The sequence below is a fragment of the Erithacus rubecula genome (assembly GCF_903797595.1).
Source record: "Erithacus rubecula genome assembly, chromosome: 3".
NCBI lineage: Eukaryota > Metazoa > Chordata > Aves > Passeriformes > Muscicapidae > Erithacus > Erithacus rubecula.
Genome location: NC_136689.1, coordinates 1,704,739 through 1,721,685, shown reverse-complemented (window position 1 = coordinate 1,721,685; position 16,947 = coordinate 1,704,739). Strand labels below are relative to the sequence as shown.

At 42.5% G+C, this 16,947-nt stretch overlaps 1 protein-coding gene across 2 annotated transcripts in view; it reads left to right on the top strand.

Moving 5' to 3' along the window:
• WNT9A (Wnt family member 9A) overlaps positions 1 to 8,155 on the top strand; it is a 59,008-nt gene extending 50,853 nt beyond the window's left edge. Inside the window, exons 4-5 of one of the 2 annotated variants that reach the window (XM_079300515.1) lie at positions 1,359 to 1,760; positions 2,020 to 8,155. In XM_079300515.1, coding sequence (XP_079156641.1) covers positions 1,359 to 1,760; positions 2,020 to 2,034 — 417 coding nt within the window. In that variant the 3' untranslated portion in view covers positions 2,035 to 8,155. Of the gene's footprint in view, positions 1 to 1,358 lie in introns of both variants that reach the window. The other variant, XM_079300514.1, reaches the window with a different exon arrangement.
• The last annotated feature ends 8,792 nt before the right edge of the window (positions 8,156 to 16,947 follow it).

Sequence of the window (16,947 nt, the reverse complement as noted above, 5' to 3'; positions counted from 1 at the left end):
ATTGTGGGATTTCTTGTGGACTTGGCGAGACACTTTGGCACACAAAGCGTGACAGCCCTTCCCCAAGCCATCCCAGCTGAGCGCTATAACCAGCAACACATCTCCCCCTGTAACCCGTCACCGCTCCGAATGCTACTGTGTATTATTGGATTGCACTTGCAAAGGTCTTTGGCTGTCACAGGAATGAAGTGTGACCATTGGACAGGCTCTGCTGAAGGCTGCATTATGCATATTGTCTTTCTAAAAATGTTTCTGGAATATCACAGTTGGGCCAGGCCCCAATTCCGAGTCCATGACCTATTGCACGGTTGCACATGGGGCTCAGCAGGATTTGTGCAGCCAAATAATTAAGAACAGGATGGTCAGGAAATGGACTGCAGCCAGTCCTCTGCTGTCAGGAGGCCACAACGTAGCCAGATGCCATCATGGGTATGGTGGGGGGGTTGTTTTCTTTTTTAGGTACCGTAGATGCCCAAAGGAAGGGCACTTTCAGCAATACTTTGGTACCTTGTCAGGACCCAGCTCTGTAAAACAAACTCTGTTCTCACCCGCTGTTCTAAGGGAGGGTTGTATCTTATCCATTTAAAGCCAATAGGACGTAATTTTGGGGAAGTGGCAGGTTGGGAAAATTAGAAATACAAATCTGTGTTTATAATTTGTGGACAAAATGTGGGGTATCTGTGGTTGTCCAAATAACATCTCGGCTCTTGTGTTCCCATGGAGGTATCCCAGGTGACAGTCTCTCTCTGGAGAAGGGGAGCTGGAACATTCCAGTGCTGTTTCTAAGGAGATGGATGTGGCTTTGTGCCATGAAATATCTTTATTGCAGTTGATTTTTTTAAAGGATGGGACCTTTTGTTTAGCATCAGTCAGTTGATGATGCTAAACTAAGATTACTTCTGCTCATACTTGGGTCTGGGTTCGTGTGGTATGGAGAAGTTTCCTGTTCTGGAGCATGTGCCACCCCACCTCTTTCCACTAAACCAATTTCTTCCACTTTTATATCTTATCTACTTATTACTGACAAAGATAAATAGGTGTCACAATATGTATTAATCTCTTAGTTGTGTCACAGTTTCAGATATCTGTCTACATGATGAGCAGCAGCACTGGACAATCTTTATGTGCCTTTCTAGTATCTTTAATTAGCCAATTAAGCAAAGTTTTTGCAGGTAAATGTCATACTCTGGGAACTAAGAGCCTTTTGAAATAAATATTCCCTGTAGGATGTGTCTTTCAACAGATACCTTTTTGCACAGTCATCAACTTTGTGTCCCTCAAGCGTCTTCTAGAAAATACCGATTTGATTTCTTTGGCCATGACTGATTCTCTTTGGGGCCGTGTGTGTGTGTCTGCAGGTCATCAAAGCCGGCGTGGAGACCACCTGCAAATGCCACGGCGTGTCCGGATCCTGCACCGTCCGGACGTGCTGGAGGCAGCTCTCCCCCTTCCACGAGATCGGGAAGCAGCTGAAGCAGAAATACGAGACCTCGCTCAAGGTGGGCAGCACCACCAACGAGGCCACGGGGGAAGGCGACATTTCCCCGCCTAAAAAATCCATCCCCGGCCACAGCGATCAAATCCCAAGGACTACGGATCTGGTGTACATCGACGACTCGCCGAGTTTCTGCCTGATGAGTCGCTACTCGCCCGGGACCTCGGGAAGGAAGTGTTACAAGGACAAGAACTGCGACAGCATCTGCTGCGGCCGGGGGCACAACACGCAGAGCCGGGTGGTGACGCGCCCGTGCCAGTGCCAGGTGCGTTGGTGCTGCTACGTGGAGTGCAAGCAGTGCACCCAGAGAGAGGAGGTTTACACCTGCAAGGACTGACACATCCCCCCGGGATGGGCCGGCTTGGAGAACTGCCTATGGAGACAAACAGGGTTTGATTGACCTTCTGGGATCTGGAAGCTATGTTGAGACATAAGCACTTTGTAGGGTACAGGTGACCCAGCTGTGTTGCTGTTTTGTTTTGGGGTTTTCTTGTTTTGTTTTTTTGTTTTTGTTTTTCCTGTAGACTGAATTTTCATGAGGTCCAACCATGTGGAAATAAGTGCCTGTCACACTGGGGTTAGACGCCAGTTGACCTTCACCTTCGTCTTCTACGCAGTTTGATGGATCATTTCTTCTTGGAACATTGTTTCAGCCATCCTCCATGAACTCCTGGGCTAAAATAATCCCTTTGGCATAAATATCCTGTACTTCTTTATTCCTGGAGCTCACCCATCTGCTTAGAGATCTGAGCAGATACAAAAGATCCTTTTGCTTTGAGTGCGGTGCTACATGAAGCAGATGCATTTCTCCTAAAACTGGAGAGGGATTTGTAGGGAATGATGGACTCTTCCAGTGGAGTTTCTGCACATGGAGCAAACCAGGCTCTGACAAAGAGACCCACTGGGAGCATCAGCTCTTTAATGACAGCTCCATATCCATGAGCACTGTCACCACATGCAGCTCGAAAATGTTGGGTCCACCACGCTGCCGACAGAAACAGATCCAAGAGAGAGGTTGGGAAGACAGCAGAACACCAGACGTGCCTGTCCCCTTCAGTCCAATCCCACATTCTTTATTTAAAACAATTCACCCAAATGCAGATTCTTTAGCACTATAGCTGTCTTAAATTTATTTTTTTTTAAACCACTAGATACTTTTGTTTCATTTTTCACTTGGCCCATGTTTTTCCTCTCCTCTTCCCGCCTCTTGCCGATGGAGGCCAACCTGTGGTAACTGCTTCAGAAATCCCAACTGGAACTTGTTGAGTCTTATGCCAGCTGAATTTGGGCATTTCTCTTGAGTAGGACAAGAGGAATCCAAATTTCTGAATCTTGGAACCCAGGGCTCTTGCATTGTGGAGCAGCTGTTTTGGCCTGGATCAGACGTCTGGAGGAGTTGACTTTTCTTTCCTAGGTCATCATTCCATTTTCTCTAAACCATGGCAGTGGTACATGACACAAGCTGTATGTAAACCCTATGACCTTAAGATGAATTTTTTTTTTTTTTTTAACCACTAGATCCAGAACTGTATTTTAAAACACACCTGCTAAATCCTAACAAACTGGTGGATTTGGAATAAACCAATTGACACAGAGGCAACCTGAGAGAAGCCAGAAATTTGACTGCAGGGGTTGATCACTCCAATGCTGTGAAACACACGACAATCTCCAGCATTTCTTTTTCACTTGGAAGAGGAGATTTACAATCCAGGACTTGGTGTGCCAATATTCTCCCTATAAAAGTGGATTGGAGGCAGCCAGTGAACGCCTGAAGGAAGCTTTCTAAGGAAAAAATGGGGAGCAGAGGGTGTTTTGTTTGATTTTTGGTAGCAATTATTGATTGTCCAGTAGTAGCAATTTCCACCAATTGTAAGCCATTAATCTGGTATTCAAAAGAGGAGATTCTCAAGCATTAGTAAAAATCAGTAAAACAAAACGAGAGCAACTTCCCAAGATGGACCATTTTTTTCAAAGTATTTTTTTCCTTATTTTTCTTTAATTTTTAATTCCCTCCCCCCAAATTGTAGCCACTAATATTTAAGTTGTTCATATGCATCTGCTGGGAAGGGAAAATATAGATTTGGGGTTTTCTTGGTAACAAATACCTGCAGCTCAGCCTGGCTTGTTGGCATCAAATATTGAGGAGGGGGCCTGGGGAGAGACAGGGTGTTACTCTTCAATAGCACCATGGTTCTGCAAAGTGAAGAAAAATGTCTCTTTTTTTTTTGGTGTTTCCTTATTTGCTGTACAATTCTAGAGGTTGGGATAATGCTGGAGGGAGTGAGGATGGAATCCACATGTGGAATTCCCACCCTCCACCCCAGCAAAGCACCAGGAAGGTCTCACAGCTTTTGGGAAAGTCACCCTTGAGCAGTTTATCTAATGGTTTAAAAAATAAATTGCCTAGAAACCTATTATTCAGTGTGTATATATAGATATATATACACACCCTGACACATAAATATATATATATATAAATATTGAACATTTATTTATTGTAAAGCCCTTCAGAAGGACCTTCTTATGGTTTCAATGTGGTATTATGTTAAATTCTCTTTTTCCCTCTGTCTCTCTCTCTCTCACACATATGTGCAAACTCACTGTTACATTTTTGTGTGTTCTAGAATAGCTCTTCCCCTCCAAAGTAAAACCAGATCCAAACCTGCTCAAAACAGGAATTTTGGGGTCTGAATTACTATTTCTGGCCCCATTCTTTTTTTTTAAAATCTATTCTTAATTAAAGGAGGGGCCCGCAATTTATGTGCATTATTATTATTATTAATTATTATTATTATTATTGTTATATTTAAACCATGGGCCTCATTTTCCTCCTTTTCACTGGTGTCTCTGTCTCCATTGACCTCACTGGAGTAAGTCCACATTGCACTGGTGTGAGAGGAGAATGAGTCCCTAGAAGCAGAAGAGAGGGGAGTGTTGGCATGGATATCCTGGCTGAGAAAATGCCAGGATGGGATGGGACAGGGCAGCTTGGTGTGTTCAGCAGTGTGGGGGAGAGAGAGATGGGTGGGAAACAAGGCAGATTGTCCAAGCTTGTCTAGAAGAAATCAGCAAAGAGTGAATGAACTACTGAGTGAAAGAGCTCTTCTGTGTATTATAACTCACGCACTGAAGCCTGGATGCTTTCTGTAAGTATTTAAAAAATAATAATAAAAAAAAGGACAAAAAAAGACAAAAAAAAAGAATAACAAAAAAAAAAAACAAAACACACCACAAATTGTATTTATGTTCATGTGGATATAGTACTTGCCTGTTATATAATGTAAATAGCAAGGTTTATTCTCCTGTGGTTAAAAAAAAAAATTATAAATAAATAGTAGCGAGGCACATGTGTTAAATGTATAGGCAGTGTATAAAATATACTAACACTCTGAAATCAGGAGAACTTGTCTTCTTGGCCTTTTGACCTAGGGTGGTAAAACAAATGTGGGTTATTTTTCTTCTCCCCCCTGCACCACGCTGTGGGTGTGTTTGGAATGGGGGGTCTTTAATTCCAGCATTTTCCAATGTTTGCCTTATCCTTGAAGAAGGAATGGGGGCAAAAGCCTCCTTTTGGAAAAATCCAGTGGAACTGCAGTGGGAGCTGGGAGAGAAGATGTCAAACCATCTCAAAACCCTCTGGAGTGCTAGGCCTGGGTTTTGTGATGGTCAGAGATGTGTTGGAGTTGAATTAACTCATGGAGTGCGAGTGCTACTCCATCCACAAGTCTGGAAAACCCTAAGTAGGAGACTGGGAACTCCTGTGTAAAACACTGGGGAGTGTCCTGTAAAACCTTTTTTGTCCCAGCTGGATTCAACTGGATTTTTCCAGAGAGGCTGATTCTGCCACCACACCATTGGATCTCCAGTGCAATTCAACGAAATTGCTCAGTTTTGTAAAACTACTTCAGCGGTGGATTTGGGTCCCTGAACTTTTTCATGGTGTCATTTCTTATATATATATATATGTATTAAAAAAAAAAAAAAAAGTGCAAAACAACTTCCCCCCTTTTTGTTATCCCCAGAGAAACAGGATTTTGCTCAGATGTAACTGGAGAAGGACGGATGGGTGGAGGGGAGATCTCTGGTTCCTGACCCCCTTTCACCCCCTGTTCCCCCAAAAGTGTCAAAGTGTTGGTTCTCCTAAGCTGATCCAGCCCAGATCAGTTTTGGGGTGGGGGGGGTGCAACCATTATTTATATAACTTTTTTATTAATTTTTTTAAAAAGAGAAGTTAGCTGATGGAAGAATATTTTTATTGAATAGTGCATTTTAGTTATGTCAGAAATATAAAAAAAAAAAAGTATATATAATATTTTTGTAAACAAGGCAAACTGAAAATGTTTGCTGTTTTATATTAGAATTTTCTATTAAAAGAAATAAAAACCCACAGAAATAATTGTTGCACCCGTCATCTGTTTTTTAACAAGCTTCTATTCTGTGTGACTGACTCATTTGTGGTGGATGTGGAGAAATGCAAAACAAGTCCTAAACATTATGTTCTTATCTTCCAGTTATCAAAAACTCCAGTTGGCGAAACATGCAGTGTTTAATCAAAGGGGTTTTTTAATTATTACCATAATTAATGCTGAAAAAAATGAGTTATGAAAAATGAGTGGCTTTTAATAGAAGTATAAAATAATCTACCCCAAAAATTCAAGTTTACCCTTTTTTTTTAGTTGAACATCCTCTTTTTGAGATGGGTCTGGATGGAGGAAATCCCAAATTTATTTGCAATAACTGGGGATTTGCCATTGAGCTCAGTTGGCTTGGGAAGAAGGGCTCTTAAAAAGATGGGGAAAATAAAATCATAATCTGAGTAATTTGGAAGGTTAAATGAAAAGGACCAAATTCCAGACTTGATCCAACACCAGCAACTTTCATCTCTTTGAGTGGGGCAGTGTAAAACTGGGGAGCTGGGGATTTGATCTGCTGTGATTCAGGAAGTTTTTCCATCACCTTGGGAAGCAGGGAGTGATTTATGAGCCCCTTCTTTTCTAAAGAACACTTGGGATTGCTGGTTTGGAGACCTGAGCAGGGGCTAAAATAATTCCTGAGGAGTTTTTGTTGCCAAGCAGCTCGTTGACATCTGCCTTCCTTCAGCTCAGGTCTGGAATTCCTCTGTCCGTCGTTTTTCAGCTGCCCAGTTTTAGGGAATATACAGTCGGGTGCTTTGGCTGGGCTAGGCTTGGATGAGACCCCAGATGAAGGGACAGATTTCTCAAGGGTACTTTCATGGAGTAGAAGCTGCTTAAGGTGATTTTCTGGTGGATTATGGTGCCTGTGAAAAATTCCTCAGTTGATGCTGCAGTAAAATCCGGTCTGTTCTGTACCCGACGGAACAGGTGCAGTAAAGCTCCTCATTCCTGGTTTATCCAGCTCTGCAGGCACATCTGTTGGGTTGAGTCTGGCTTCTGTGGCCAGCTCATCCTGGATTTCAGTTTTTAGGATGCTAATTAGGTGATGACTTTTTAAAAAGTGACGTTTTCCCACAAGAAATGCAAGATACGACCTTTCTGGACCACGTTGCTCAGTGTGGCACGGGATGAGGTCCAGAGGAATCACAGCAATCAGGGAATGTTTGGGCTTGGAAGGGGTCTTTAAGATCCATCTCATTCCATCCTCCTGGTTGAATCTGCTCAACCCCCTGGAACCTGGATATTAGCACTGAATTGCTTTTAGATCTATTTTTCACCGACTGACGTTGTGTTTGACCAAATTATTTGCAAGTTCCACAAATTGAATATTTCTGAATAGAGCAAACAAAAGAAAAAAGGGAATCTTGAGGCTTTGTGGGTGGGGAGGAAAAGAAAATGGATTTGGCAGCACTGTTTTACTCTGGCTTCCTGTAACTACAATTCCTCAGGTGCAGGGAGGGAGTGGGGACCGAGACAAGAAATTATGCAGACACATCAAATTCACCTGTCAGGAAAAACCTCAGAGTTTTGCCTTTTTCTCTGTTGTTGCTGAGTGTTTTCAGAAATGGGGAAAACCCTTCTTAGCACAGGGCAGAAAGGACAGGAGATTGCTTGCCCCAGGAATGTTGGGAAGGGTGTTGGCATTGATGTGCAATGGATCTGGAATTTCCCCCCTTAGGACAGGAGCCCCTGGTCTGCAATCCATGGGGACACCTCTGGAAGGTGTTTGACCCATGTGCAGGTGCCATTTCTCCCTGCTGGCAGCAGAAGGGGATAAAAACATCCAGGTTGATAGAGGTGGGATTGAATTCAGGAAAAGTGAGATATGTGTGGGTCATCCCCCCAGCTCCCCTTGAGCATGGATCCATCTGAAACACCAATCACCAAACCAGCCCAGGAGTTCCCCTTGGACCACCCCACCTTTCACAATTTGAAGCAGGAATGTAAAGTCTAGGATTTGTTTTGCACACCTGGGATGGCATTTCCTTTTAAAGGGAGGTGGAAATACTAACATGAAGGATTAGTATTTTTCTTGTTTTTTCTTTTTTGTTTTGTTTTGTTTATTTTCCAATGTCTTATGGGAGCCTAAGTTATTTTTCTCTACCTCATATGTACAGCTTGTAGGTATAAATCTGATTCTGAGTGACTGTTGAGAATGTATTTAAGTTATTTAACATCTTTGTATAACAAAAAAAAAAGAAAAAAAGCAAGAACAAATGAAACAATAAATGTATTTTAAATTATACTTGAAGTGTGCTCTTCTTCCTTCACATCTGTTGGAAAAGTCTTTGTACAGTGGTTGTGGTAGATCCTTCCTTCAGCCTTATTCATGAACATAAGCCTGGCCTTGGGGCTAATTTAAGCCCCAAAAGTACCCTGAGCTGGAGAAAAGCCTCTCCATCCATTGTAAATGACATCCTTAAACAAGCTCAGGAGGCTGAGGGACTCCAGCAGCTTCCCCTGGGATTCCATGGTCATCATACTTTGCTGGAGAAGTCAGGATACCTTGGCAGAGTGTCACCATCAGGATGTGATTCCAAAATAACTGCCTGCAGCTCAGAATAGGTTGGACGTGGCCAAATTTAGTCTGGGGGAATGACAACGATTAAAAAAATTGTTGTTATCCCAGGCAACACATTGACTTGCTTGATCAAATGTCCTTTTTTCACTGTGGATCTCTGGAGCTGTTCAGAACCTCACTGCAGCTGAGCTTGAAATAACCAGAGTGGGGAGGGAGCCACGAGCACCATCCAGAACAACTCCTGACACCCCAACAATCCCAGCCTGAGAGTGTCCAAATTCTCCTGCAGCTCTGGCAGCCTTGGGAATGTGCCCATTCCCTGGGGAGCCTGGCCAGTGCCAGCACCCTCTGGGGCAAGAACTTTTCCTGACACCCACCCTAAACCCTGGAACAAGATCATCCTTAACCCCCTCCAACCCAACCTGTGTGATTCTGTTACTTGGAGACTCTGACTTGTGTCTCCTAAGGGTTTCCAAAATCCCTTTGGTTTTCCAATTCTCCCCATTCAAAATTCTTGTATTTATTCATTTATTTTACCTTTCCTGCTGTGGGGAAAGCACCCAGGCTTTTAACCCAATCAGAGCTGCTCATCCTCAGAGAGAAATGCTGGATCTTTATCCAGGATTCTGCTGGTGTCCCAAAGGTGTTCTCCTCACAGATTATTATTCACCCAAAGAATTGTTCACTAAATCAGTGAAAACTCTGCACAACCACTGTTCCTCCTGCTTTTGCTTTGCTTTGTCCCTTCTTGTGATAAGCTCAAAGCTCTGAGGAAGCAGGCAAACACTTTGATCCAGGTATTTTTCATACAGTCACAGAATGGTTTGTGTTGGAAGGGAGCTCAAGGATTATCTAATTCCCACCCCCTTGCCATGGGCACCTTCCACTAAACCAGGCTGCTCAGATTTTAACCCACGAGAGCGGACGAATGGAGGTGATGGGATGGGAGATGGATCTACCTCTGCTTTGCTTCCCCACCAAACCCTGCAGGGCAAGCCCCTGCCTTCTCCAGCTTCCCAGCTGGCCTCCCATTTTCACTTCCTGGCAGTTTGGTGATGGGAACTGGCAGCTTTGGAACCTCACAGAGCTGCTAACGGGATGAAGCCGCAGAGCCGAGGATGTGGCAGAGTTTTGACAGCTGTTCCCACAGAGGAAGTGGGTGATGCGAGAGTGCATTGTGAGAATTTGGGATTAGAACAAGGATCAGATGAGAGATTTCACCTCCAGAAAAATTAAAATAGGTTTTCCCCCCCCCTTTCTCTCAGTTGTTTTCCTCGGTGTCGTTGCGAGGTCTCGAAGGTGGTTTCAGCCTGAAGCTGTGGGTGTGCTGAGCAGAAGGGGAGCATGAGAAGTCAAATCCACTAAAAACAGAGTTGCCTTTAGCTTAGAAATAAATAGTGAGTTGTCTGAATCTCTTGCAAGCATCCAGGTACACTGAGAGAACTGTGTGTAACCCAGCTGGGGAACCAGTGCTTGAGCACAGATGGGTGGAGAAGAGCATGTGAGTAAAAACACAGAATGAGGAGAGAGAGAAAAAACAGTGAGGGGACAAATTTTATACCAAGCTTCCTCTTAAATAGGCATGAAAGACTAAAATCTGACTGTTGTTTGGACAAAAATATAATTAATCACCAAGAGATGAGATGGAAATCAGGTGCCAGAATCACAGAATGGTTTGGGTTGGAAGGGACCTTAAAGTTCCTCTCATTCCACCCCACTGTCATGGGCATGGACACTTTCCACTAGAGCAGGTTGCTCCAGCCTGGCCTTAAACTCTTGATATTGATTCTTCATCATCATTAACATCATTAACATTAATATCATTACCATTGCTCAGGCTGTGCAGTGTTTTGAGCATCTCCTTTTAGAGGTTCTGAGTGAGCTGCTTAATGCCTGAACTTTTTAAATCTAAATAGAATGACAGACAGAGGGCAGAGAGATGAAAGAGGGTCAGAAATGAGCCATGACTTGGCCAAACTCATCCCTTAACTCCCTGTGAGAGCTGGCCTGGGGTCTGGGGGTGTTGGGATGTGAGCAGGGCAGAGCCCCAGGTGGTGCCAGGTTCACACCCTGCCCCTGTGCTGTGGGCTGTGGGTGGGAGAGCAGCAGCATTTTCCCATTTCCCAAGGGATCTGCTTCCAGCTGTCTCCTCCACTTCTGCCAAAGGCCAGTCCTGCAGTGGAACCAAGGCTGGGGAGGATGGTGGAGGTGTGACTCCCTCATGTCCCTCCAGGTGTGAGTGCTGCCAAATGCAAAATGAGGAATTTCCCTTGGGATCTGGCACAGCCAGGTGCTGGGAAATTGCTTGGAAAAAAAGGAGGAACCATTCAACCTTCTCCATCCTCTCCCAAGCATCTCTGCTCCTCTTCCAGGAGTTGTTGGCACAGGAGTGGATTGGACTTTTTTGGCCATGAAAGAATTAAACACAGCCCTTGTGGGAGGAGGGTTTCTGGAGGTCACTGGACAGACTCAGGAGCTTATTATTTTCTGTTCTTCAGGGTTGTATTTTATTATATGGTGTGGGTATAAGAGAGAGAGCTTAGAGAGAGGTTAGAGATCAGAGGTAAGAAGAGAGAGGCAAGAGAGGAGAGGAGGAGAGGAAGAGTGGGGAGAGAAGAGAGGAAGAGAAGGAAGATTTTTCCATTTGCAGTACAGTAAGTATTATTCCATAATGAATATTCTAAGTTCTAATAACCAATCTAATACAATATACTAATTTCCTAATATTTGCATGCAACCTATAGGAACAACTAAATTATCATGTTTTATGGCTTTATCCTTATCTTCAGATCTTTCCTGCCAAGCTTAGGACAAAATGTCTGCTAATTCTTTAGCATGTGTAGTATTTAGTATTATCTAAACAAAGGAAGAGGCCTCAAACCTTAACATAACTATTTTCAACATCTATGTCAAATACTGCTAACATCTCTACTTCATCTATTGTTTCAAAACTACTTGCTAAACATCCATAATTCTTTGCTATTCCTTCACCAACAGCCCTCATGCTGGTGCCACCTGGCCTCAGCCTGCCCACAACCAACCTGTGAAATATCCTGGCCTTGCAGAACAAGGTGGCTCTTTCCAAAATGTGTCCTGGGAATGGCCCTTGGCCCGTGCCAGCTCCTGAGCCATGCCCAGGAGTTACTTGTGATCCTGATTTTACCTGAGCCAGAGGCACGCCAGGGATTTTCTAATATTTTAACAATATATTTGAGTGAGTTCCACTGCCCAGGAATGTTCCTTGTTCCTCATCAAATGGGCTAAAATCGATGCAGAAATTCAAATGATCTGCAAATAACCCTCCCAAGCCAAGCCTGAAGTGTTTTGGGTCGGTTCTTTTTGATTCTGCTGGTGGAAAAACCACATTTCTGGAAGGCTGACCTTCCTGGTTGGGCTTCGATAATTAATTGAAGGAATTAAAGCAAGAAACAAGTTGGAGCTGCTCCAGCACATCAGCCTCTAGCTACCCCTGAAGTAATAGTGAGTAAATATAATTGGACCTTACAAAACACTTGTATATATATATATATATATATATAATTATTTTTTAAAATAAAACATGGCCAGAGCTTGAAAAAAGCTTCATATCAAATGACAAAGTGAGGATGGTCCATTTGGGGGTTTATCAATCTTTGTAGGCTCTTAAAACCCTTCCATTGCTTCATTCCACATTCTCAAGGACTGAACAGCCACAGATTCCATTCATTATTTAAATGAGGTTCTTGTCTAAGGGATGCAGGGGGTGCAGCCTCCCCTGGGGTTAATGGGGAGAGGATCAGTGGGAATCAGTCAGCTTTTCACCCTCCTCTTCCTCCACTCTTTATTGGGTTCTTGGTGTGCCTGGGCTCCCACTCATTTCTTTCTTTCTTGTTTGTAATTCCTGAAATTGGTCAAAAATGTGTGGATGTGGTTAAATGGTGAATATGACGGTGCTGGGTTAAGTTGGATTTGATGATCTCAATGGTATTTTCCACCCTTAATGATTCCATGATTTACATTCCCATAAAAATAATAATAAAAAAAAAATAAAATAAAATGTAAGGCTGGCAGCATTCCCTGCAGAATTCCAAACTCAGGGACTGGTACAAAATCATCTTGAGTCAACAGACAGACCCTGACCAGACCAGAATCCCAGATCCACACAACTAATACCAGAATATCAATTATAAATATCAGAATATCAATTGTAAATATCAGAATATCAATTATACATATCAGAATAACAATTATAAATACCAGAATTCTAGTCCAGAGCCTGCTTTTCAATCCATTTCCCACCTCTCCTTCAATGATGAACTTCCTGAAATTCCATTCCTGTCGTGGCTTTTTGTCATTCCTGTCATTCCTCCTCATCTTCCCAGGGCAGTGTTAATTTGCAAGGTGCTAATTACAACCCTAAATTAACACTCATTTCTGCCTCTCACTTGCACAGAAAAATCTCTCAAAGGATTAGAACTTGGAGCAACCTGGTCTGGTGGGAAATGTCCCTGCCCATGGGACAGGGATGATCTTTAAGGTCCTTTCCCACTCAAACAAATCTGGAATTCTGGTTTTTTTTTTAGAGTTTTCAGGCTCTCCCTGAGTGATGTCCCAGGAGAACTGAGCAGCCTTTTGGGAGGGCTGAGGGAATAAAATGAAAATAAAGTGGTTGGGCACTGAGGTGGTGACTGAAGGGATCTCCAGCCTGAAGAAACCCCCCAAAATCTGCTGGGAAATTCCACCAGCTGACCCTGCTTGGTGATTCAGACAGAAGGCTCTGCATGCCTGAAATTTCACTTATTTTTGTAAGAATTAAGGAGGGAAAAATGGGGTTTGTTACTTCTAATTAAAATTGTCATGGCAAGAACTTAAAAAAAACAAAGCATCAAGAAGATATTTGAGACACTTTGATTTGGTGTCTTGGTGATGAATGGCCAAATGTCCCAGACATCAAGGCTGGACTGGAATCATGTTTTCCATGAGCCACCTCTCTCTTGTTCCTCTGCTTCTTGTCTCCTGAGGCAAGGAAACTTCAATAAAACCAAAGCTTTCCCTTCCTCAGGTGGGAATGATCTCACTTGTGCCTGTTTTCCTTTGGAATTCCTTGTGACAGTCACTGGGACACAAACCCAGCTCCAAAACTAGAAGGGTTTGTTTGTGACTGATTTCTGGATTGCATTTGCCATGAATTTTGAATTTTCCCTCTTAAAAACCCTCCTCCTATCAGCTGCCATATGGAAAAAAACACAAACAAACCATTCCTAACTTTTTTTTGGATGCTCTGGGCTGGTGGTGGCCTTGCCCAAAACATGTTTAGTTGAGTCTTCTTTGCTTTATTGTGTCAATAATTTGGATTTTGAGCTGAAAGTGGGATCTGTAGTGGGAGGGCTTTGCTGGGGAGAAGGTTTCCACTTTCAGTCGTGGTTTGAGGCTGCAGAGGTGGGAGAAACAGGCACAGGTGAATTTTTCTGAAGCTTCAGCAAGATTTGGTGACAGAAAATGAGCTGGACCAGGATATTTCAACAGCAGGACCTTGGTGAGAGTGACTGCTGGATAATAGTTTGGGTTGTTTCCTTTTTATCTGTGCAAAAATAATTTTTTGGGGGTTGAAAAACTGAAAAAAAATTTGAAAATTCAGCTCTGATACTTCAAAAAACAGAGTTCAATTATTTCCATTCCCACTTTCCCCAGTGGATTTGCCTCCTGGGCTCACCAGATTATGCTGGTGCATCCATGGTGCATTCATCCATGGAGATGAATTTGGAAATTTGGGCTGTGTCCCAGAGCAGTGGCAGGAGATATCTGAATTTTAATTGTCATTTAAAAAAAAATAAAAAAAAAAAAAATTCATTGTGTGGAAGTACAAAAGAAAGGATATCAGGGAGGAAATCTGATGAAAACAGCAATATTTCTCATGAAAATCAGAATATATTTTAGAAAAGAGATAACTCCACTGCAAGAATTTATGGGAATTTGGGGTTTTTTTGCAGATAAAAGGATTCTCAGAGATCATCAGGATAATCCTGAAGGTTCCTGATGCAGTTTCTTGGCTCCTGATGCCAAGATCATCCCAAGGCCAACCTCACCCAAACCATCTGGATTTTACCTCTCACTCACCTGAAATCACATCTGAGATGTGACACAACATTCTCAGAAGGGGAAGGTTGTTTACATGAATTCATATTTCATTTTTATTTTTGGATTCTCTATTGTGAATTTCTGAGAAATCCAGAGCCAGTTCTAACAGGTTAAACACACTCAAAATGCAAAACAAGCAGCTGTGTGGGAGACCTGATAATTCAAGTATTCGGGAGTTATAGAGATGAAAATATGGTTCATAATTTAATTATTATTCATTTTAAATTAGTTATTTTTAAATTAATTTTATTTTCTATACTAATTATCATTCTGGAGTATTCTTGCTTTCTTAATTCCCTATTTAAAGTATCTGTGTGGAACATTTGGTGTAGGAATCACCAGTGGAAGGAATGTGATAGAGTTATTCCTTATTATTTGAGGAAAAAAAAGCATAAAAGGAGAGCAGGATCTAAATAAAATCTTTTTGCTGGGTGCCCTCCCCAGTTCTCTGTCCATCCTGGCTCCCACTTGAGCACCCACCTCAACTGCAATTGGAATTATTATGACAAGTGCTAGAAATCCTTGGGAATTAACCTGCAATTCCTGACTTTGCTGTGGTTATTTCCAAGCATTTTCTTTTATTCTGGAGTTGGGGGACAAAGCATGGCTCCAAAATTTCCTTGTTTTCAAGGTGGGGATTCTCCCCATGCCCTCCCCTGCCCCAGGGAAGAGGCAGCAGCACATTCCAAGTTCCATCCTGGCTCGGGCAGCTCTCCCTTCCTGCAGGAGGGTGGAGGATGGGGAACAGCAGGAATCACCCCTGGAGATCCCAAAGGATGGGGGTTGGAACCCTGAATCCTGGGAGTTCTGAATTTTCTCTGCTTTCTGACCCTGACCCCCTACAGAACACTGCTTTGACTTGAGGGCTTGGAGGAAATTTCCAAATTTGAGTTAAAATCACTGGTGTGTAGTTAGAAATGTGTAATTTCACATGGTGAAGGGTTTGGGATTTGGGGTTTAGAATATAGTAACAGGTATGGGACAAGATGGAGGTTCTGGGTTCTCTTCCTTCTTTCTTGTTCCTTCTTCTTCATTTCAGGAAGTTTTTGGTTGGATAGAAAATAGAAAGTACCCCAGTGTGGGTCACAGGTGTTTGGTTATTGGGTCAAAAGTATAAATAATATAGATATTAGCTCTTAATTGGATAGTTGGGCCTTAAAAGAATTTATGACTAGCTAGACTCATCTCAATTTTCTCACTTTTAGCTTGTTAGCTAGAAGTACTGCAGCAATCTCTGTGCTATAGATAAGATTTAATGAAAAATTGACACAAAACACAAAAATCCTGTCTCTTGTGCTTCTATCCTGACTCTGACTAAAAACAACAACAAAATAAAACACACAAAAAAAAAAAAAACCCAAAAACAAAACAAAAAAAAATTAAACACTAACATTAATAGGTGGGGGCTGGATTGGGACATCTGCTCTGTTGGTCTCCACACCCTCAGCTCAGGGCACTGGGGTGATTTATGGGATAAATGGAGTTCTGTGGGGTGCAGGGTTTTTGGAAGTGCTGCCATGGCTCTGCCTCCCTTTCCCACCCTTCCTGATCCCATGTTGTCTCTCTACAGCCTCACCAGAGCTTCCAAACCCAGAATTAACCCCTGCAGCTCCCATAACTCTCTACCAAGGCTCCACTTCCCACACCCTGATGTTTTTCCCACCAGTGACCTCAGCTGCTGGCATGTGGAAGATCCCAAATGGATGCCCCCAGCATTCCCAAGCCATTTCCAGCAACCATAAATAACAGTGTTTGGAACCAGCTTGATGGTGGAAGTCAAAGCATTGCATGCTTGGGGCTGTGGCAGCTTCATTAGCCATGAACCAGCCCCAGGAATTTTTGCCAGCTCATGATTTTTGATCCATTATGATGGTTAGAAATTAGGTATTTAGGATTTAAGAAAAAGTTGGAACTTTTTAATGATTCCTTTTTTTTTTTTTTTAATTCTTCTTCTTGCTATTTTCTCAGGAATATGTGCTGTTATGCATTTTAAAATATCAAATTTGTAGCTTGCAAAAAAAGAGCTGCTTTTAGGGAATGTTTTGCATTTCTGCAGTTAGTTGGATTTTTTTTTTTTTTTTTTGGTAACCTTCTTCCTCTCTCCTTGGTTTCTTTCTCTCCCTTTCTCTTTTTTATTTTCTCTCTCTTTCATTCTCTCAGTTGGTAACAGCAAAAAACAGACAATGATGTTGCTGCTGCTGTTCTAATTTTACCTGGAGAAATTAAGGCCTGGTCTGAACTTATTTTGGACCAGGAACTGACCTGATCCTGCAGATATTTCAATCAGGATTTATTTTTTCAGTCATTCAAAGGGCTTTGAAGGGTCCTGCGCTGATCCAATGTTATCTCATGGAGTCTGTATCTGTATCTTATCTTTTACAACCCCTTATCATTGCAGT